The 24,850-nt window shown below is 34.9% G+C and overlaps 1 protein-coding gene and 1 pseudogene across 2 annotated transcripts; both read left to right on the top strand.

Annotated features, from left to right (window-relative positions):
* Positions 1–383: 383 nt before the first annotated feature.
* On the top strand, positions 384–18,060 carry LOC107568130 (H-2 class II histocompatibility antigen gamma chain-like). Of its 2 annotated transcripts, none has more exons than XM_016253986.1 (8): positions 384–387; positions 13,802–13,906; positions 15,091–15,260; positions 15,489–15,601; positions 15,704–15,755; positions 16,482–16,577; positions 16,832–17,029; positions 17,753–18,060. In XM_016253986.1, the coding sequence occupies exons 2-7, from the start codon at positions 13,830–13,832 to the stop codon at positions 17,026–17,028; spliced, it is 705 nt and encodes a 234-aa protein (XP_016109472.1). In that variant the 5' UTR covers positions 384–387; positions 13,802–13,829; the 3' UTR covers position 17,029; positions 17,753–18,060. The 2 variants fall into 2 exon arrangements, with proteins under 2 accessions (XP_016109472.1, XP_016109473.1); XM_016253987.1 differs by lacking the exon at positions 384–387 and adding an exon at positions 4,165–4,170.
* A 2,133-nt stretch (positions 18,061–20,193) lies between these two features.
* Positions 20,194–24,361, top strand: LOC107568125 (reticulocyte-binding protein 2 homolog a-like; annotated as a pseudogene).
* Positions 24,362–24,850: the final 489 nt, after the last annotated feature.

The raw sequence follows: 24,850 nt of genomic DNA, 5'->3' as shown, positions 1-24,850 counted from the left end.
ATACCCTGAACTTTCAGTTGATTAACCCAAACCTGGCTTACTTAGGTATACTGGTTCCAAAAACACGTCCGGGAGTAAGTTCAGTCAACTCAGAGTATGTTCACAGTTAACACACAAGACATTCTCCACAGAGCAACTAATCGACGAGTCACTATGGAAACGGGCGCTAAGAAAAAGCGCGCCATACTGCTTTCTTCTTCTTTTGTTCAATGATCATTTACATACTGCATATCGCATGTCACAAATCCAGTCACATCATGTCCATGGACTTCCGTCCGCTTGCCATCAGAGGTCACCCTCCCATTATATTGACTTTCACATTACACAGACTGTTGCATATCACTCTGGACTACATTTCCCATTATCCATTGCACTGATCACACACAGGTGTAACCCATCAGACACTCCTTATTAGCCATGCACTTCCTCCTTGTTGTGGAGTATTGTTAGCACATATCACTGTTTGTTGATAGCTACTTTACGGAGGCTGTTTCTTGATTACCTGTTTCTAAGTCTAGCCTAGTCCTGTCATTGTTTTGCCTTCCTGTAGTGATGGGAAACCAAGGCTTTCTGAACTGTTTGAGGCTTTCATCAAATTGTGCCGAAAAACGGTTCATTCGAACTCGAAGCCTTTTAACACAGTGCGCATTAGCGACATCTGGTGGTCAGACTCGGTTTCTCCAGCCTATTTAACGAAACATTGCAGAGCAGAGGATGGTTTGAAAAAGTTTTTAACCTGTGCCAACTCATAGTCCGGTCAATGGATTCTCATATTGATTAATAATATAAAATATACAAGTGTGTGATTATAATTAATAATTGATGTGAGTAGTAGCAAAAATATTTTGGGTGAGCTGTTCGGAGTCTCTGAGACCCCAGCTAGAACATGATAAAATGCAACAGAGGTGTGACGTGCATTCAGTTTCTGTCTGGTGTTGAGGTTATTCTAAACTATTCTACTGAATTCCAAATAAGTATACACACACACACAACCAAGTCAATGTAAAGTCAAACACAAGAGTCATGCGAAGCGCCGATTTTTTTCAAACCAGCTGTCCCGACTTTCCGATACTGCATGACGTTCGAAGCTTCAAACGTCATCAATCATGTGGTATTGTCATTTCGATACAAGCATCGGCACAGTGTGTGATACAATAGTGCTTTGAAAACTGCGTCGAAGCATCGGAGCCTCAGTATCAATCGTCCCATCACTACCTTCCTGTGTCTTGATCAGTGCCCATATTTGGATTACCCTCTTGTCTTGCCATTCTGGATATTGTTTGCCCCTCGCCTGGTCTCTAGTCAGTGTTTGAATTATTCTCTCGCCTAGCCCTCTGGATACTGTTTGCCGCTGTGCTGACTCTCGCCCCTCTTTGGAACATTCTCTTGTCTTGCCCTGCTCATATCTGTCTGCTGTATTTTGACCCGTGCCTTTTAATGACCAAGCCTATCTGTAAGTCTCTCAGTCTGTTCACTCCGTAACGGAACACTCCGCCCAACAAGGATCCAGCGGCTTTACCGAAGGACATTGGCCAGGTATGAACACAGCGATTCTGCTACTAGCTCTCAAGCAGGGCACACGATCACTTGAGGGTTACATTGAGGAATATTTGACTTTGGCTAATGGCTCAGAATTACCGGACTGTATGCTGATAGACTTTTTATGTTATGGCCTTAACCAGCCTTTAAAGTCGAGAATGATTCATGAGGGTCCTCGTTCATCACTGAATAGTTTTTTGGAATATATGTTTTATGGACTGCTGGTTCAGCATTCACTGTGGGTGTCGTGGAGGAATGTGACACTGCACTCGCTCGTGTAATGGCAGCCGCACCGGAGCGCGCTCACAAGATGGCAGTGACAACAAAACCCCGGTATGATACTGTTGTTGCTCCTGAGCCTAGTCATGTCACTGCTGCAAGAAAGGAGCCCTGTCATGAGCCAAGTCAAGTCCCAGTTGTTCTTCCAGATTCACGTCGAGCCACAGCTGATATTTCTGAGTCGGGTCAAGTCACGGCTGTTCTTCCAGAGTCAAGTCAAGTCATGGCCGTTCTTCCTGAGTCACGTCATGTCACAGCTGACCGTCCAGAGTCGCGTCACAGCTGACCGTCCAGAGTCACGTCAAGTCACAGCTGACCTTCAAGAGCCATGCCATGTCTTGTCTGATCATCCAAAACCTCTCCATGTTTCGTTTGATCCGCTAAAGCAGGGGTGGGCAAACATTTTGACTTCGAGGGTCACATCAAGTTTTCCACACCAAGTGAGGGGCCGCATAATATGTGTGTATGACAAATGAAACTTTTTTTTTATTATTAAATTGACCTCTACTGTACTGTATGTCTACTTGTACATACATGGTAGTTCTATTATTGTACCATCTCTGCCTTATATTTTATGAGCACTTTATGACACCGATAAGTTGCAATGCCCAACCTAAATATTTAAAGACAAACTGAAACTAGCTGCGTGGTTGCTGGAAAATGCGCAATACAAACTCACTTGCCTTTCTCATTCGTCACCAATCCAAATGTGCGGGCTTTGCACTTGACCTGATTGCTTTAAATAAGTCGCCTTGGAAATCGCAGCACGTTTCAGCTGATTAAAACGTGATTTATAATCCAGAAAATAACTATATCCATTTTCATAAAAATATGTGTGGAAAATGTAATCTTTGCAAGATAAAACGACAAATTATTTCCATGTTTTTCCCATGAAATTCTAGTGCCCGTGAGCAGGAGGATAACACTGGCATTTGTTCTCCTACTGTAAGGTTTACAGGGCATAAAGCATTTTTTAAATAGTAGGCTACCAATACAAGGTATTTTTTAAACAAATTAACACTTTCACTTTTTTAAAACAAGTTACAATCATGGCAGTTTTGCACAGGGTGCATATTTAGATTTTTTTATTTTGAATTTGAGCTGTGCGGCTAGGACGCGGCGTTCATCAAAAATAGACTAGGCGCCTATCTATAGCGAAGTGGCGCAGAGAGCCGCTTCTGGGCCGCTTCAGAAACGTGCCACGGCACGGCTGGTATAACACAAGCATGGCTGCGATCAGCTCCGGTGGCCGTGTCGGACTTGGTCGGAGCTGTAACAGACGCGTGCGGTGTAAATCAGGGGTTATATATCGCACTACAGGTTGCAGCGCCATCTATTGGATTTTACTGACATTGCATCAAATTAGCCATTTTGGACCACCTCCTCACGGCCGGATGAAAACTCTCAGCGGGCCGTATGTAGCCCACGGGCCGTAGTTTGCCCACCTCTACGCACAACTGGTTTTCCTAAACTTACTCATCCTAGCCCCTTTGTCCCTGGATTGATTCCTCTGTCTGCAGTGCTTCCCATAATGGGAATCACTTTATGGTGTATTTGGGCCGTGTACACCACCGCTGAGACTCTAGAGGCGGCGGCGCCTGCTACGACATCTCCAGAGGGGGCAGCTGATGCTGCAGAACCTCCTGAGGTTGCGGTGCTCGCTGCTGTGTTCCCAGAGGCGATGGTGCCTGCTGAAGTTTCTCCAGAGGTGGCGGCGCATGCTGCAGAACCTCTTGAGGCGGCGGCACTCGCTTCAGCTCCTTGCGTGGTGGTGGCGCCCAGTGATGCACTACCATCTTTGTCCAGACTGGCCACGGAGGCCATTTTTGAACCCTTTTTTTACCCCGACCCGGCTGTAGAGGCCGTTTATGAACTCTTGTCTCGTCCTGAACCAGCCATGGAGTCCAATCATGAACTTTTTCTTGGTCATATCACTGGCAATGAACTCTCGTCCTGTCCTGAGCTAGCCAGGGAGGCCAACAATTAACTATTGCCCGGTCTCAACCTAGCTGCTGAGGCTGCTTGTGAACTCTCATCCTGTCCTGACCTGGCTATGGAGACCAATAATGAACTTTTGTCTTGTTTCGACCCAGCTGAAGAAGCTGCCTTTAGACTCTCAGCCTTATCTGTCACAGCCGAGGAGGCTGTTTGTGAACAGTTTTGCCAGTTCCAGTCAGTGAATCTAAATATGAACCATCTATCTGTTCTTTCGATATCATTACTACGTAATTAATGTGTTGACATGATGTTGAATTAGTAGAGAAAGATCAGCAGTTAGCTTTCAAGGCTGAGAGGATGCTAATATTAGTATTGACTCAAGCTGTTAAAACAATGTGACAAAAACACACACAAGTCTGACCCAAATGGCCATCTTTAAGCATGACTGTTGAAATGAAATGGTGACACTTTATAATAAGAGTCCATTTGTAGTATTAAATAAGGTTGATAAAAGCTGTAGAAGTATTGTTCCTTATTAGAGTGTGTTAATTTCAACATTTACAAATACATTTTTAAATTTTACAGTTGTTTCTGTTAACATTAGTTAATGAACAGTGAACTAACTTTAATGATCATTATATATCTATAATCATATTATCTCGCTAAGTCAGGCTGTTGTCCCCACATGCTTCAAAGCTACCACCATAATTCCAGTTATATATATATATATATATATATATAGTTGTATGATATGTTAATTATATATATAGTTGTATGATATGTTAATTATATATATTTGATAATAACTATATATTGTAATCATATATAACATTCACACATGTGCTGACAGCGCTGAAGTAAACTAACCCTGAAACATAACCTACTTCGGAGCAGGTTATGTTCAGGGAGTAAGTTGCTATGTCTACTTGCATACCCTGAGAGTTATCTCCGTTTTAGGACCCGAAAGCTGAGTTTATCTTACCCTTAAACATACCCCAGGACACTTCAGATGCGGACTTAAAACAGCCAACGTAACGGTGTGTATAAAGTATGATATATAGTGCATGATTTCATATCATTACTACGTAATTAATGTGTTGACATGATGTTGAATTAGTAGAGAAAGATCAGCAGTTAGCTTTCAAGGCTGAGAGGATGCTAATATTAGTATTGACTCAAGCTGTTAAAACAATGTGACAAAAACACACACAAGTCTGACCCAAATGGCCATCTTTAAGCATGACTGTTGAAATGAAATGGTGACACTTTATAATAAGAGTCCATTTGTAGTATTAACTAAGGTTGATAAAAGCTGTAGAAGTATTGTTCCTTATTAGAGTGTGTTAATTTCAACATTTACAAATACATTTTTAAATTTTACAGTTGCTTCTGTTAACATTAGTTAATGAACAATGAACTAACTTTAATGATCATTATATATCTATAATCATATTATCTCGCTAAGTCCAATTAGGAAGCAATGAGGGAAAGTTCAGGCCGATGATTCACGCGTCTGCTGTTAGAGGATCTGCTGAGGGAAAGTGAAGGAGGATTGGAAAGGAGAAAGGACCCTGTTTATATCTTTAACATCACGACAGTTATGATGATGATGATGATGATGATAACAGTGAATGCAAAAGAAATGAGAAGATGTGACTGACCAGTTTTACATATATTTCTGTCGTTGTTGCATGAGGGAAAGATTATTTGCATATTATGAAAAATGAATACGTTTGTTTCTTTTTATAGATGTGTGGTTTTGAGTGCAGTTCATCAACATGAGCATATACTGTACAGTAAGAGTTACAGAACACAACGCACTCTGTCTACTTTGTGTTGTGCTTTTCAGTTGTCTATACAATTATGAAATGTATTTCTTCAGAGGTCGAGTTCTTCAGAATTCAACTTCTAATTGTCATGTGACAACAGCAACTCTGAAATAAAATCTCTAATATTTATTTCTATATAAATATGACCTGTATATGATCTTATTCATGGAAAAAAACTGTTATTTGTATAATAAAAATAATATAATATAATATAATAATGTAATGTAATATAATAAAATAAACATAGCCTAATATAAATATCTAAAATATATACAGTATAACAACATCAGTTGGTAAAGTATTAATTTAAATATACACACACACACACACACACATATATATATATATATATATATACTGTATACAGTATATATAGTAAAAATACAGTATTTTCTGTGGATTCTGATTTGATTTTAAAATGAAATTTTAACATTAAGTTTGTCTTCTTTATGCAACCTTCAGAGATGGAGGTTTTTCTTTCTAATAACTCTCATTAATAGTCAATTAAATCACTATAAAGGTATGTTTAGAAAATATGCATTCATATACTGAATGTAAAACATATTAATCAATCTGACATTTCTAATACTTATTTCTTTCTATCTTGCATTTATGAAGCCTTTTTAAATGCACATTAATCAGTGGTGTAATGTAACGAACGGTGTTGGGGGTAACACATTACAAGTAACATAATCAGATTACTTTTTTCAAGTAACTAGCAAAATAATGCATTACTTTTTAATTTACCACAAAATATCTGAGTTACTTTTTCAAATAAGTAATGCAGTTACTTTGTTTTCTCATGTACTGACTGGCAGCTCTTCTGTCCTCATGTTGAGAGAAATCAGGAGTAAGTACAGAGGCGTTGTGTGTGCACTATGTCAACATGATGTCACTGTAGTTTTGAACATGCATTTACTCATCTCACTCGCACAAAAACAGATTCAGTATTCTCAAGATAAATAAAAACAGTGAAATGCAAACTCAGGACATGACGCAAACATGTTAAATAACACACATATCCTTTATGTATTTAATTCAAATGTATTAACCAGTGTCTTTGCTGCTAATCTTCAATGATCAACCATACTATTAAGCAAAATGACTTGAGATAAATATAACTTTTGTGTTTCTTTTTTTGTTGTTGTTTCTGAAGAGAGAAAAATGAGGCCAATCAGATGAGAAAAAGTAATGCAAAAGTAACGTAACGCATTACTTTCCATAAAAAGTAGCCTAACTTAGTAACGTAATTAGTTACTTTTTTTTAGGAAGTAATGCAATATTGTAATTCATTACTTTTAAAAGTAACTTTCCCCAACACTGGTAAGAAGTAATAATACTTTGGTACAGTACTTCAGTATTTTTTGGAAGAACCTGTACTTTACTTGAGTTTTTATATTTCTGTCAACTTTCACTTTATCAAGTCATTATTCTGGCCAACATATATTGTAACTGATAATTTGTCTAAATTTCAACACTCCTTTAAGGCACCAAAAATGTAAAGAACTATAGAACTTAGAAAGGTTCTCATTTTTAAAACCATTTTGGGAAGATTTTTGTTACACCCAAATTTGGTTTGACAGCTTTGCAAATATCTTACATTCATATACCTATTTGTAAAGTTTAATTTTAATTCACTCTGAGATGCTCCTGTTCTTTGTGCTTGTTTGGTGCTTCTGTCTGGCACCAAATAAAGTCAAAGAGGTTATTTCAATCTGTTTTCCCGTGTAATTCAGAAGAGGAAGCAATGAGGGAAAGTTCAGGCCGATGATTCACGCGTCTGCTGTTAGAGGATCTGCTGAGGGAAAGTGAAGGAGGATTGGAAAGGAGAAAGGACCCTGTTTATATCTTTAACATCACGACAGTTATGATGATGATGATGATGATGATGATAACAGTGAATGCAAAAGAAATGAGAAGATGTGACTGACCAGTTTTACATATATTTCTGTCGTTGTTGCATGAGGGAAAGATTATTTGCATATTATGAAAAATGAATACGTTTGTTTCTTTTTATAGGTGTGTGGTTTTGAGTGCAGTTCATCAACATGAGCATATACTGTACAGTAAGAGTTACAGAACACAACGCTCTCTGTCTACTTTGTGTTGTGCTTTTCAGTTGTCTATACAATTATGAAATGTATTTCTTCAGAGGTCGAGTTCTTCAGAATTCAACTTCTAATTGTCATGTGACAACAGCAACTCTGAAATAAAATCTCTAATATTTATTTCTATATAAATATGACCTGTATATGATCTTATTCATGGAAAAAAACTGTTATTTGTATAATAAAAATAATATAATATAATATAATAATGTAATGTAATATAATAAAATAAACATAGCCTAATATAAATATCTAAAATATATGCAGTATAACAACATCAGTTGGTAAAGTATTAATTTAAATATACACACACACACACACACACATATATATATATATATATATATACTGTATACAGTATATATAGTAAAAATACAGTATTTTCTGTGGATTCTGATTTGATTTTAAAATGAAATTTTAACATTAAGTTTGTCTTCTTTATGCAACCTTCAGAGATGGAGGTTTTTCTTTCTAATAACTCTCATTAATAGTCAATTAAATCACTATAAAGGTATGTTTAGAAAATATGCATTCATATACTGAATGTAAAACATATTAATCAATCTGACATTTCTAATACTTATTTCTTTCTATCTTGCATTTATGAAGCCTTTTTAAATGCACATTAATCAGTGGTGTAATGTAACGAACGGTGTTGGGGGTAACACATTACAAGTAACATAATCAGATTACTTTTTTCAAGTAACTAGCAAAATAATGCATTACTTTTTAATTTACCACAAAATATCTGAGTTACTTTTTCAAATAAGTAATGCAGTTACTTTGTTTTCTCATGTACTGACTGGCAGCTCTTCTGTCCTCATGTTGAGAGAAATCAGGAGTAAGTACAGAGGCGTTGTGTGTGCACTATGTCAACATGATGTCACTGTAGTTTTGAACATGCATTTACTCATCTCACTCGCACAAAAACAGATTCAGTATTCTCAAGATAAATAAAAACAGTGAAATGCAAACTCAGGACATGACGCAAACATGTTAAATAACACACATATCCTTTATGTATTTAATTCAAATGTATTAACCAGTGTCTTTGCTGCTAATCTTCAATGATCAACCATACTATTAAGCAAAATGACTTGAGATAAATATAACTTTTGTGTTTCTTTTTTTGTTGTTGTTTCTGAAGAGAGAAAAATGAGGCCAATCAGATGAGAAAAAGTAATGCAAAAGTAACGTAACGCATTACTTTCCATAAAAAGTAGCCTAACTTAGTAACGTAATTAGTTACTTTTTTTTAGGAAGTAATGCAATATTGTAATTCATTACTTTTAAAAGTAACTTTCCCCAACACTGGTAAGAAGTAATAATACTTTGGTACAGTACTTCAGTATTTTTTGGAAGAACCTGTACTTTACTTGAGTTTTTATATTTCTGTCAACTTTCACTTTTACAAATTTATCAAATTTATACTTTTACTCGGATACATTTCCCAGAAGCATATTACTGACGGGACTCGGAAGAACACAGACTGCAAGCACTTGAGCAAGCAGGTTTGACGAATCAGTGGTCTGGCTCTTCCAAATTAGATTCCTAAAAAAAAAAAAAACTCCTTTGCGCATGTGCAAATAAGTGCTCGCACAACCGCTGTTGATTTCATTTTCCACTCAAGTCGAGGCCCCAAAATTCAAGATCAGGTGGCAAAAATGCCTCTGTATGTCTTTAATATAATTTAATATAATTGATCTATATCACACGAAGAGTGCTGTGTTTCTCCATATATCAGCATGATAACAGTTATCGATTTTATACAAGTTTAATAATTAAAGTTAATGTAAAGTGACTTACATTCTAGACACCATATAGCCTGTTTTGCTCTATTTCCATAGCGAAAATAGTTCCAAGCAATCCACAGCACTGTTTTGCGTTTCTGAGGCAGAGCAACATGCCGGAAGGTGTTTCCTTACGAAATGAATCCGATTTTTTGAACGAATCGGTTGAATGAATGATTTAGTGACTCACTCATAACAGTTTTTCTGAATTGCTAAAACACATTTCTTGAAACCATCGCTCATTTTCTCGAAACCTTAAACACAAATCCAAATACTCAAACTAAATTCACGAAACCTGTGACTCTTTCATCAAAATCGAACAATCACTGCAAAACCATTTCACTTGCACTCAAAATCAAACGGTGCTCTCAGATCACACACACAGATGAGTCAATAAAATAAACACTACGGAGCATTCGTTAGACACTACAGAGAAAAATGGAGAACACAGCATCCAGAACATTACAGAAAAAAAGTATATTGTGAGTGACATGTGACCAAGTATGGTGACCCATTCTCAGAATTAGTGCTCTGCATTTAACCCATCCTAAGTGCACACACACACAGCAGTGAACACACACAATCCCTGCCGGTACGAGACTCGGACCCGCAACCTCTGGGTTATGAGTCCGACTCTCTAACCATTAGGCCACGACTTCCCCACATTGATTGTATTGAGTAGGCTAACCAATCTTGTAATTCTATAAAAAAGTATAGTAATTGCAACTGAGTAAGGTGAATATATTGTATAGGCCTACTATGTACTGCAAGAACAGTATTGTGCTGAATATTGAACAGCACTGAATGTTTGTATAAATTCAGCACTTGGATACTGCAAAAATACTGCAGTATACGGCCAAACACGTCAAATAAAACTCTAAATGAATAGCATGTTCATTTACAGTACACTCAAATACTGTAAGTTGTGCAATTGTAAAATCAGGGTCAATGAGAGATTAATTCTGTCTCAGCATCATGTCTTTGTGCTTGAGCCCGGCTTGAGGACTTTGTCCACATCACAAGTAATGTTTTTTTTTTTTTTTCTAGACAAAGAGAAAAAACCTTCTGGTCTGACGGATCCAGCCACGATAACACTCTCTAAACCTTACTCTTTCTCTCCTCATCCTCCACCTCTTACATATACTCATCCTCCTCTCCTTCTCAGATTGTTTCCATCTATTGTTCGTATCAACACTCAGTCACCTGTGCCACTTGTGCACTCTGAACTGGCGCGTATTTTGTACAGTTGGTTTGATCACATCATTAGAAACAAGTGTGAACAATTTTGAATCGTTGTGTGCAAACGATGACAACTGTGCTTTAGTTGTGTTTAACTTTTGCCGCTTGTGTTTAGCATTTTGCAGCACAAATGCATCACAGTGTGACAAGTGTTCAAGTGAATGAGAATGTGTTTGAGTTTTGCAAAAAGAGTGCATTATTCGACAAATTGGATTAAGCTAGTGAGAATTTGTTTCAGAGATTGGGGTTTAGTGTTTTAGCAATTCAGAAAAACTGTAAATGCTTAGTTTGTGAATGAATCAGCCGTTTGAATGAATGTGTTGAATCTCAATGACTCGCTCAGTAACAGTGACTTGCTGCCACCTTCTGGCGGTTTTAATTTCACATTTCAAGTGTTTTTTCGTGTTTTAAGTAATTTCAAATATCAATATTCAACGTTTTATGTTTAAAACTAAGCATTATTTATGCATTTATAATAACTGCAGGTTAAATGCATCCGTGTCTCCTCTGAGCTTCATTAAACAGTCTGTGTAAAATGCCACTTCGGATGCAGATTCCATATTTGTGAGAAATGTTTTCTTATGTTGGAATGAAAGAGTCTTCGTACCAAATGAAGTGGCCCTTATGCTAACCCAAAGATACAAAATTGAAGAAAGAGTTAAAACTGAACACAATCTTCCAGCTCAAACTATACAAATTTTAATATTTATTTGCTCCTTTTTTTATTTAGCATTTCCTTGTACTTTTACTTTCAATACTTAAGTAAGTTTGATATGAAAAATACTTTTCATACTTAAGTACAATAAATATCACATAGCCGTACTCAAGCCTAATATTCTAAACAGTGACTTTAACTTCTACCAAAGTAATTTTCTGGTAAGATACTTTTACTTAAGTGTGGCTTTCAGGTACTTCATACAACACCACTGACATTAATGATATGAAATGACCGTGAATTTAACGGTAAAAGACTGTAAAAATGCTACAGTAAAAACCTGTTAAATGGTTAACGGTAAATTCCCCTACTATATACGGTGAAAAACTGTATTGGACATTACATGTATTGGACATAAATTTTACGGTAGTATACCGTTTTTGGAAGTGAAAAATACTGTATAATTTACTGCGTTACATTTAAAATTTAATGTTTTTTTTGTTGAAATAACTATGCTTCTTCTTAGTTTTTTCTTATCAGTTTTGTATATTAGGGTTGAGTGTTACACCTAATGTTGTTAAATTAATGTTTATTGCATTATTTCAGTTTCATGTGTGTTACCATGATGGTGTTTGGCGTTTGTGTGAATGACACTGTGCATTTTTTATATATGTTGTTATTTAAAAGCTGCTTGTGATGGGCTTTGGTTCATCACGTGACTTTCTCATCAGCGCCTGCATTTGGTGGTTTTCAGTGTATTACAAAGGTACAAAACAGATTTCACTACTTCAATAGGTTGGTAGATTAACATTATATCAGTTAATGGAATTACGGTATTTAACTGTAAATTTAAGTTAAAACCGTAAAACCTAAAACGTTGCTACCGTACTTATTACGGTAAAATTCCAGCAACCACAGCTGCCAGTTTTTTACCGTAAATTTTACGGAATTTTTTTTTACAGTGTATGTTAAGTGCTTAAATGAGTTTTATAAGTGAAGTTTCAGCACTCAAACTTATAATAAAGTTTCACCCAACAGTCTTTACACTGCTGTAAAATAGTGGCATTATTGTGAAATAAAAACATGAAGATGATGAAATGTGAGGGAATTAGAGCAGGTTACACTGTAAAAAGAAAAACAAATAAACAGAAAATGTAGTGGTTAATGTACAGGACATTATCTAGTAATATGAAAAACTCCCCGAATTAAATAAAAAATTAATACAGTACACTGTGCCCTATTTTTACAGATTTTTTTTTAACGATGTGGATGTTATTTAGATCTGTTTTTCCATTCTTCAAACTGCAAGAACACAAACCTGTTGTGGTTAGCCTTGTGCATTAGTTATCTTTTATCGCTTTTTCTTTAGGCATAATGATATATAAGCCTTCATATCGTCTCATTTCATAGTGGTCCTCAAACTAAGATTTGACTGAATTGTGTCTGAAAAGACATCTCATCATTTGATTATGTAGATCACAGACCTTCAGTGATTGTTTCTGCAGCAGCGACAGAATATCATTTCCAAATGTTCGCTGTTTTTATAGTAAATGTCATTTTTGTAAACCTTAACTGGCTTCACCATTTCTGATAAATATGGCAGAGATATAGTTTCCCAAAATCAAGCCATAAATCAAAGCTCATGTAGCCTATGATTTCACTTCATGTAGGCCTATGATATTTGGAAAGTATGGCGTATCACAATGAGTTTTGACAACTTCATTTCTTCTTTGTGGATTCTTCATTTCTCAGTTCTGTCTTTCAGGAAATAACTAAACATTTATTGGAAACCAATGGATGTCAACTGTTTTGTTCTGTCGTGTCCAATCAGAGAAACTGGACGCGTGAATCAGTTGTATCTTGGCAGAACCTGCACTAATTCCCTCACATTTCATCATCTTTATGTTTTTATTTCCCAGTAATGCCACTTACAATATTTTACAGCAGTGTAAAGACAGTCAAACCTGAGTGCTAGAACTCATAAAACTCATTTAAGCACTGAACATATCTTTAATGAACATTTAAAAAGGCTTCAGAAATGCATGATAGAAAGATATAAGTATTAGAAATGTCAGATTGATTCATATATTTGACATTATATGAATGCATATTTTCTAGCATACCTTTATAGTGATTTAACTGACTATTAATGAGTGTTGAAAGACTAGCCTTATATGGGTGTCAAATCCGTCTCTGAAATTCGGATTTATTCTGTATTTGAAAGAGGAATGGGGATATTTGTTTTCAGTGTTATTTCTCATGTTTGCAGCTTGAAGTATTCGTCTCTCCATCAACTAATGACGCTCTTCTCATCAGCCAATCATTCTGGGTCAGCTTCACATCCGGGACGTTCCACCGCAGACGTCCTGAGAAGCGGGTTCCAGAGGCGCATAAAACCTTTCGAGAGTTACAGAGATTGTGGAGACATAAACACACACAGACACAGACAGTGATGGATGAGCATCAGGACCGGGCGCTGTTTCAGCGCATGCCAAGCCAAGAGACCGTCTTGAACCGCGGAGGCACAGGGTACATTTTATTATTTTATTTGCGATCGCAAAGTTTGTGGGACATTTTTTTTTTTTTTACATCGCATAGCCTATAAACATAGTAGCTATATATTGCATTACATTAGTGCATGGTAGTAATTATAATATAGCATAAATGCTCAATAGTTCATGCTCTGTGGAACTTTTTATGTTTTGTTTGTTTGTTTTCCAAAACTCTCTTTTGGTAGCCTGTTCGAGGACAGTACTGTGCGAATAAAAACATGAATTGATAATGATCATGAATGAGTATTTAACTCATATTAGTGCATAGCTTGTTTGGGTCATTTAGTGTGAAATTCCTATTCAAAAAGGCGAAGTCAGAGAGATGGAACTCAAACTCTGCCTCGCTACTGGCGGCGTCACAGGCGCTGATGTTTTTGATTGGTTGTTTTTGTTAAATAGACAGTAGAGCGTCTACATTAAGTTATTATACATAATGATTTTAATAGAACCAGTTATTAGTGATTTCGATTTAATACGATACAATCAAATAGACTTTACATTTAAGGGAATTATTGACAAATAACAGACATTTACAAATTGATTAGTTTTTTTATGCTCTTTGCATAATCATTTTATAAATGTAATACTTTTCAGTATTTTCAGTTTTCATTTTAAAGGTTGTATTGTGCTGTGTTTTGTAATTATTATTTTTTTAAATATGTCTATATAATTATGAATTGCTATTATTATTTTAGTTTCAGTTTTAGTTATTTTAGTAAGCTACATCAAGTTAACTAAATAACTACCTAAATCAAATAAACGCTACCTTGACAACAAGCTCAAATAAAGCATACCGTTTTATTTTGTTCATTCTCAGTTCTCCTGAAAAGCCCAACCAGCCAACATAATCTACGATGAATATATTTAAAAACCGAAACCATTTCATTTATACTTTCATTTATTCATATAGAAGCTGCTTTTATCCTGAGCAACTTACAAATGAGGATTATGAAAATTCCCTAAATTAGTTTCTCTCTTTTTTTAAATCAAATGAATAGAACAAGAAATTCCCCCCGGATCGCAAACGATTTGAAACGGGCCCGTTGTGAACCACTGCAAGATGACACTTTCTGTGCTAGACAGATGGCCGTTGCATTAAAGACACACACTGAAAACAAACATGAGAAGGTCTCAGATGTTGTTCTGTGGCTCCTCCTGCAGGAGCTCCAATGGAAAGGCGCTGAAGGTGACCGGACTGACGGTTCTGGCCTGTCTTCTGCTGGCGGGACAGGCGCTGACCGCGTACCTCGTCTGGGGTCAGAAGGAACACATCAGCGCTCTGACCACCGGCCAGGAGAAGCTGAAGATGGAGCTCACCAGAAAAATGTCCGGTGAGCAACACAGCCGAATGAATTACATGAACTAACCATCAAACACGGATTCATTATGCACCATTAATTTACAGAAATACAAGTTATTCATGCATATTATCCAGGGCCTATAATTAAATGCAGGTTCTCAAAAAATAAGGGGCTTAAACCTGTTTGTGTGGCACTTCTGTATGGTTTGAGAGCTAAATGTATCATGTTCATGTTGCTTGTCTATGTTTGGTCTGACAGGTGCTCCTCCAAAGGCGATGCATCTTCCCATGAAAAGCATGCCGCTGCTGAAGGATTTCTCTGATGAATCCTCTGACCAGACCTCCAAGAAGAAGAGCAGCGTTCCTCTCACTGTGAGATTAAAGATCTAATAATAATCGACAATACAGCTGCAATACACTTCAGCTTTTTTCTTTTCATTTTGAATATCTGATTCTTATTCTTTTTTTTTTTAGAAACTGCAACCAATTTTCACAAACCAGAGAGAGGGCAGCGGACAACTGGATGGTACAATCATATATAATAAAAATAAATAAATTATATATATATATATATATATATATATATATAAATAAAATAAATGTTCTAATTTCATTCAGGTTTTTCCATTATGAATTATATTAGCAGCCAGTGTTGTTAATAAAAATAAAAACAAAAAAATTGTTTTTGGTAATTGAAATCAATCTGAAATACAATAAAATAAATTTACAATTTTGGATGAAAACGTAAACTCAAAACATTTTTAGAAATGTAGCTGAAACAGATATGAAACAATGAGAGTATCATTTACAGTCAGTACAATAAAACAATCAAACAAACAGACAGGTATAAACTAAAAATGAAAGGCGTTGAATTAAAAAAAATGCACACACACACACACTATATTACAAACATAAATTAAAAACATTAAAAAAAATAAAAGCTCATATATAATATTTGAAAATTATATGTATATATGTTCATAATGTATCGTTATATATATATATATATATATATATACAATTGTTATATACATAATTTATAGTTAATATATAAATACACTATATTATTATAGAATAGAAATAAATAGAAATAAAAATACAAAATATAAGTAAAAACAATAAGTTATAACGTTGTAAGTTATAACTATAAACTATGTATAAACTATAAACTTCTGCATATCATAAACATTCTGAATATATGACATCGTCTTGTCCATTATTGTTGATCTAAATCTCCATGTTCTGCGAAAAGCTTCCAGACTGATGCCAAAGAAGATGCAGCTGCCAATGAGGAGCCTGCCTCTGCTGGTGGACGCGGGTGAGGATGTGAAGAGCACTCCTGAATCAGGTGAGATGCACACACACACACAGACACACACACGCAAACACACAGACACACGGACACGCGCGCACACACACACACACGCAAACACACACGCAAACACACAGACACAGACACACGGACACGCTCACACACACACACACACACACACACACACACACACGCACAAACACACACACGCACATACACACGGACATGCGCACACACACACACACACACTGATCCGGTCAGATCTCACACGTGTGTGTGTCTCCCCGCAGCTGTTGAGGTTCAGAGTAAGTGTCAGCTGGAGTCTCAGAAGGAGGTGAGACCCGGGTTCTACAAGTCTCAGTGTGACGAACAGGGCAACTATCTGCCCATGCAGTGCTGGGACAGCACCGGATACTGCTGGTGTGTGGATAAAGACGGCAAGGAGATCCTGGACACACGCATTCGCGGAAGACCCGAGTGCAGTTAAGGTGCATCAACACTTTCTTTGATGAACTGTACTTTGAATAGACCTACAAAGTGGGCTAACTTCAAAATAAATGAATAATAAAAAACTGTTATGCCTCTGACTGTTTTTATATACTATTTTAGGATTAGTATTTAGTATTATTCATATACATATTTATTCATAGTTTGAATTAGCTTTCATTATTTTATTTTATAATTCTATTTAGCTTTACTATTTAATTTATTTTAATTTGAGTACTTATATTTATTTATTTTTAGGTAGTTGCCCAGGCAACATTTCAAAACCATTAAGGGTCATTCAATTAGAAAAATGCACAGCAGAAGCACATACAGTATAAATACATATATGATCGAACAAACTAGAACTAGAACTTTACAAGAAAAAAACATCAGTTAGTCAATAACTTGTATAAATAAATAATATTGACATCTTTGTCTGTGTTTGTTTCATGCATTTCTCTGCTGATGGATAATCACAGATGCTGATATTCTCAGCGAGTGTATAATTGACAGATTATTCTGCTAATATGAGCATCTACTGATATGCACTGAAAAATATTTACTTAGAAATTGCTAGTAAATTTCCCAAATATTACAAAGAATCGGCAAGTGACAAATGAATTAAACATAACATTTTGAAGTACAAAGACTTGTTGTAGCATGTACTCTGATAATCATTTTGGGATGTACTCATAACTGATGTTTATTTGTGTCTGTTTCTGCAGTGTGAATCAGCACGTCCAGCAATAAAGAGAATAACTCCAGGCCTATTACCTGTCTCCTGTTTCAGCTCCTGAGGATCAATCCGTCATTATGGATGCTATTCGATGGGAATAATCCAATAAGCTTCCTACTGAAGATCTCTTCTTCTGATCTGTGTTCAGAATAGATAAACATACACAGCATATTAGCACTGGGCTAACCCTTATTCTAATAATATCTTTTTTAATTTGATTTCACAGCATGTTGTTAGAGGTAGCATGAATATCACCGTGATTGTGACTGTAAATAAACACATGCCGTTTCCAAATAAGACTGTGTGGGTTTATTGTCATTGTTTTATTTAAAAATGCTTTACACTATCCATAAAAATGGCGAAAATATAGTATTTATTAAACCAGAATATTTTCAATTCTGTCTGAACGATCTCCGTGGGTTTTAAAGAAGAGAAGAGAAGATCATATGAACATATGAAATTAACAATATTACATTTATTGTGTAAACATGTTAAAGTGGCAATTAAATAAGGCACAAAATACTAAGAAAAATGATAAAAGTGCTATTCCTATTACATTAAATATGATTCAAAATATCATTATAAAACAACAGCATTTTGATCCGTGTATTAAGTTGCAATTAATTGTGAAAAAATGATAACTGCAGAAAATGATTTTTTAAATGTATTATTTGTGTTTTTTTTTATTATTTAGATAAGATTCAAAACGAAACTTTCTGTTTAGCTTTAATTAGTTCTACTTTTTATATATTATTTATTTTATAGTTATTTTTATTTATTCAAGATAAATATAAATAAATAAAATAGATGAGATAAATGTAAGGATTAATAAAACAAATAAGCTAAACGGAGAAGTGTGTATTTCCGTTTAGCTTTGTTTATTTTTTATTTCAGTACTAAAACTTACTTCCTTATTTCAGTTAGTTATGGCAACATTTCTAATAGTCATTTAAGTTTTCGATACATTTTTCCATTTCATATTTTTATTTTGTTTTATTTCAGCTTTCAAATTCAATTTTTTTATTAAAGTTCTTAAGTTTGTGTGTGTGTGAGTGTGTGTGTGTGTGTGTGTGTGTGTGTATAAAAGAATCATCTGAATATTAAATCCGCACTTACTGAAATGTTATGCTGCTAACAGTTTATATACCATTTTAATACTTATATACCATTATAATACAAAACAATAATTGAAAATAACAGGGAAAATTAATGTAAGTGCTATTCAGTCTGCACTAAACATGATTCAAAACATCAGATGCATCATTAGAAAATAAGTTTGATTATCTTAATAAGTTGCAATAAATCGTGCAAAAATGCTCATAGAGCAGAAGAGCTGCACATACAGATGTAAACATTAAGAGTAGTGTGAAATCACATGTGACTGTGACTGTCTGACTCATGCACTTCTTCTTTCAGATCCTTTTCACTCAGTTAAAAATGTCTAGTTCACGACAAAAGAGTTCTGCGTTCAAACATGAATATTTTAACAATGTCACATGCTGCTTCATTTTCCTCTGAATGCACCAGTATTGGTAGACATTAGCAGGACAATAGAAGTATGAAATAATAGAAGTTGAAATACTTTGTGGAGTCTCCATTAATAAGGAAGTGATACTGAGCATTTCTGTTTTGAAAAAGAGAAGGAAGCTTGAGATCATTTAGGGAAAATGTAGATGTTTCATCAGCATACAAACCAGCTGAACTGAGCGAATCCTTTGATTTCAGAGACTCCACAAAGTATTTCAACTTCTATTATTTCATACTTCTATTGTCCTGCTAATGTCTACCAATACTGGTGCATTCAGAGGAAAATGAAGCAGCATGTGACATACATATATATATACATACATACATATAATAGACATATTTAAAAAAATTAATAAATTGGAAGGACAAAAACAATTATATATATATATATATATATATATATAATTACTACAGACTATAGAAATATATAAAACTGAAATAAAAACAATACAAAACGAATATTTTAATAATAAAAATATTTAATATTCTAATATTTCTACACAAATTATTCTATTTAGCTTTTTTATATTTTTTAATTTTAACACACACACACACACACACACACAGACACGCACACAGACAATTAAATCTATATAGACGTATTTATAAAAAATGTCATTTAAAAAATAAGAAATCAAAAACAAAACAAAACAGATCCAAATGACAAAAATTCACAATGAAAATTTAAAAAATACATTTATTTACTCAAATTAAAATTAATATATAAAATATAAAAATAATAATATAATAAAAAATGATATATATATAGTTATATATATTATAGTTTCAGTCTGAATGCAACACATTTAAACACAGGTGAAAGTGAACACATTGAGTATTTGAAGAGAGTGAAACAAGCACACACACATTGATCTTCAGTTCAGAGACGCTTGACACACGAACATGGACTCGTCTGTGAGTAACAACACACTCATAATCTCATCTATTTGATGCATTTCTGCTCATGTTTTGTGTGAAATATGAGTTTAACATGTGAGTTTGTGTGTTGTAGGTGGTTGACGGAGGAAGAGCTGAGGAAGAGTGTGAGACAGCAGACAGGAAGAGGAACCTGCAGGACCTCCTCAGACAGGAAATGGACACGCATCTTACTGGTAGGCATGAAGAGACTCACATCAGTCTTTCATCAGAATCAGGAGAGAGTGAATGGTATCACACAGCTGAAAGAGGAGATCAGGTTACAGGAGACGCACAGAGAATCCGACCAATCACACACCACCAGCACAGCGAGTGACCAATCAGGAGACACTGCGGAGAAACTCAATCCACTGCTGACACCTGATAACAGTTAATCATCTGACTTCTGCCTCCTCTACCATAGTACAGTATTCATTATTTTAAATGAGCTTCTATTTTTATATTTCAGTTATTATTTTAATGTTTGTTTGAGTTTTAGACATTTTATTTAATAATAAATTTAAGGGGGTCTGAATACTTTCCGTACCCACTGTATATATATAAAATAACTGAAATTTTAAAATAACTGAAATTTAAATATAACTGAAATGAAACAAAATACAAATATTACATGAACAATGACAAATAGAAATGTTGCTAAATAAAAGCTATATATATATGTATATATATTTAGCAACATTGCTATTTCATGTAATATTTGTATTTTGTTTCATTTCAGCTTTATTTAAATTACCAAAAATTATTTTAAATAGTTTTAGTCATTTTAATAATTTTGTTATATGATTTTCTCATTGTTATTAGATTCTCTCTTTTTTTTGTGCATATTTCTATTCAGCTTTATTTTTTATTTAGTTTTTGCACTTTAATTAAACGTATTTATTTCAGTTACTTTCCAAGGCAACATTTCTATTCGTCTTCTATTTGATAGATTTTATTTCAGCTTTATTTAAAGAAACGATAGTTTTAGTTAACAGTACCAACACTGGTTGTTTATATCATTTGTAATGAAGAAGTTGAATTAAATTAGAAAAATGCATATACAGTATGTACATAATCTGATCAACCAGTGAAACATAAACTACAGATGACGTGAAATTATGATTGTTTATAAATAATACAAAATGCATAGATTAAAATAATCTCCCATTTATGAAAAATAATACTCTAATTCATGATTTCTTAAGCACTAGTGTGTGTGTGTACCTACTTAACCATATTTTGGGGACAACTTTGTCCCCAAAAGTGAGCAAAACCTGACAAAATTGCCAAAAAAAACTCAATTTGGGGATGTCCTCATTTGTACAACTGGTATAAAAAATAAAGTAAACAAAGTTTTTTGAAATTGTAAAAATGCAGAAAGTTTTCTGTGATGGGTAGGGTTAGGGGTGGGTTTAGGTTAAAAAGTGTATAACGATCTGTATATAAAAACAATAGAAGTCTATGTAATGTCCCCATTTAGATAGCAAAGTAAACATGTGTGTGTGTTTGTGTGTGTGCGCGTATTTTTGTGACAAATGAGGACATACATTTGTATAATGACAAAGGTATGACAGGTATTACAAGGAGAAGGTGACTTTTCAGGACATTACGCCATGTCCCCACTTTTCAAAACGCTTATAAATTACACAGAATGGAGTGTATTGAAAATCTGAAATAACGCAAAGTCTCCTGTGAGGGGTAGGTTTAGGGGTAGGGTTGGTGTAGGGCAATAGAATATACGGTCTGTACAGTAGAAAAACCATTACGCCTATGGGATGTCCCCACTTTTCACAAAAACAAACCTGTGTGTGTGTGTGTGTGTACCTGTTTTTGTATTCTGGTGGGGACTTAAACCTGAATACACACAGACTCATGGGGACTCATCTCACGGTGGGGACCTAAATTGAGGTCCCCACGGGTACAAAAGATTATAAATCATACAGAATTAAGTTTTTTGAAAATCTAAAAATGCAGAAAGTTTCCTGTGAGGGGTAGGTTTAGGTGTAGGGTTGGTGTAGGGCAATAGAATATACAGTTTGTACAGTATAAAAACCTTTACACCTATGGAGAGTCCCCACAAGGATAGCTGACCAGACGTGTGTGTGTGTCTCAGGCGGATCATGAGAAACTCCTGGAGCGCAGAAAAAAACAGAGAGAGACTCACGAGAGACTGATCGAGAATGAACTGATGAAGATGGAGAGAGAATTACAGGAGGAGCAGGTGAGAGCGGCGGACATCATGAAAAAGAACAAAATCAGTACATCTAAAAAAATACAAAATCATGTATTTATATCAAAATGTTCTCCCTATTCACCTTTGTGTGTGCTTTAAGCTTATTGCGTTTTTAATCAAACAGATATGTCCAGTCCTGGCTTCTGATTGGTCAATGCGTTTATAAAATGCTGTATATGAATAGTTGTCAGTGTTTTAGACCTATAGCAGTTATCATTGTGGCTTTCGAGTGAGTTCTGGTTGAGGCAGACAAGCAGAGCTCAAATGGGCTGTTCTGATCATGTGACTGACTCTGTCCCGTCTGCAGATGGCTGGTGTGGAGGGCGAGATGTCATACCTGCGCAGAGAGAGACACATCCTGGTTCTTCAGATGGAGGCGCTGCGCAGGGAGAACCAGCAGGTGTATGCAGACCTGGAGAACCAGAACCGACAACACCAACAGCAGATCAGTAACCTCAGAGAAGAGAGTCTGCAGGTGAACATCTACACTGAGTCAGCATTTACACTGGCTTCTTTTTTTATTATAATTTGTTTTTATTTATATTTATTTTTAAATTTAATATTACAAGATGGTAGTCAAATTACAATCAGCTATAAAGGTTTCGTAAGGGGAGATGCCATAGAAAACCATCTTTGGTTCCTCAAAGAAGCTTTCAGTGAGCAGTTCTTAACAGAACCATTCTTATCCTTAGTGTGAAGAACATTTTAAGAAACTAAAGGACTTTTATTCCAATATAACTACATATATGAACAGAAAAAAAATACAGACTCAATAAAATTATTCGAAACACAAAAACAGGCATATCAAAGAGCACAAAATTATCACAGGTATATTAACACAATTGTATTGATTAAAAATCTAAATCGACAAAATCCCAGCTTTTAATTCTTAATTTTCAACTAAGGCTTTTAGATAATGTATGAAATATTTTTTTGAAAATTACAAACGTGTGTGCAATATTTAATAAATATTTGCTTATATACTGTATATATGTGTGTATATTCAAAAGAGGTGACTTTATTGTAATTTTTATTCTTGCATAATTTTGTGGCTAAAGTGTTATTTAGCACTTTGGTTGACTCCAGTTCTGAAGGTGACACGTGACATGAGACACATTTATGCTCATGCAACTGAAAGCATGAAAATGAATGCAAATAAATTCAGCGCTCACATAAACTTTCAGAATCTGAAATCGCATTGGATTCATTCAGATTGATTCCTAATTGAAAACTGACATCACTTTCAGTCTGTTTCTCATACAACAATCATCATATTAATAAGAAATCAAATTGTTCCTCATTCAAGCCTTCATATTAATTTGAAGAATATCGTTTATACACACACACATTATGTAGCTGTATTTCCTTTAATATATGATTATTCACTTTAAAAAATGCTGGGTTGTTTCAACCCAATGTTGGGTCAAATATGGACTAACCCAACTGTTGGGTTAAATTTTGGTTACATTTTTAAATTAACTTTTTAACCCAACAGTTGGGTTAGTCCATATTTGACCCAACATTGGGTTGAAACAACCCAGCATTTTTTAGAGTGTTCTGTCATCTAGTGGTCTGAATGGGTGTTTTTTGTGCGGGATGTGTGTAGGTGTTCAGGGCGTTTCGTGAGGTTCTGGAGGAACAAGTCTGAGAGAAGGTACAGGAATCTGCTGTTAGACGCCATTCAGGATGCTGTTCATCTGTCCTCACAAAACCTGCTGCTCCAGAAAGCTCTCAATCCCACTCCATGACACATCTGATCCAACGCTTATTAATTCATCTGTGGGTCTTAAAAAGTCTTCATTGGCCCTTCCATAAATGAAGAGCTAAAAACATCTTAAATCAAAGCAGAAACTCTATAGATATTCATATAGTCATGGCATTAAATGTTGCATGCAGTGCAAAATGAATTATCTTCCACACTGTTCCCCCCCCCCAAATACAAATATCTAAACATATTTAATCACAATACATTTACAAACCGAACAGTATGATGTCTTGCTTTCTGAGAAATTGAACTAAATAAAGTGAGTTTATGCTTTAAAACAAAAACAAACATCTGTCAAGCTGGAATGAGAACTTGTTTTCTTTTCGAATTAAGTAGATTTTTCAGATTTTTCTCAATACCTCAATATTCACGAAACACATCAGAGACGGTGTTGTTGTTGTTAACTAATACTAAGACTATTAAAAATCCATTTATCTTTTTGTTAATTGAAATAAACCAGAAATAAAATATACATTTTAGATGCAACGGAAATCAAATAAATGTAAGCTGAAGTAAAATAGTAAAATTTCAAATATGGAAATAAAAATAAAGCTAAATGTTGGCAAATTAAATTAAATAAAATGACCAACAAAAAAATAAAAAATCACTATAACCTAAACACAAATTAAAACGACAACTGAAAATAT

The sequence above is a fragment of the Sinocyclocheilus grahami genome, unplaced genomic scaffold, assembly GCF_001515645.1.
Source record: "Sinocyclocheilus grahami isolate Dianchi unplaced genomic scaffold, SAMN03320097.WGS_v1.1 scaffold1217.1, whole genome shotgun sequence".
NCBI classification, from domain to species: domain Eukaryota; kingdom Metazoa; phylum Chordata; class Actinopteri; order Cypriniformes; family Cyprinidae; genus Sinocyclocheilus; species Sinocyclocheilus grahami.
This window is presented reverse-complemented; position numbering and strand designations above follow the sequence as displayed.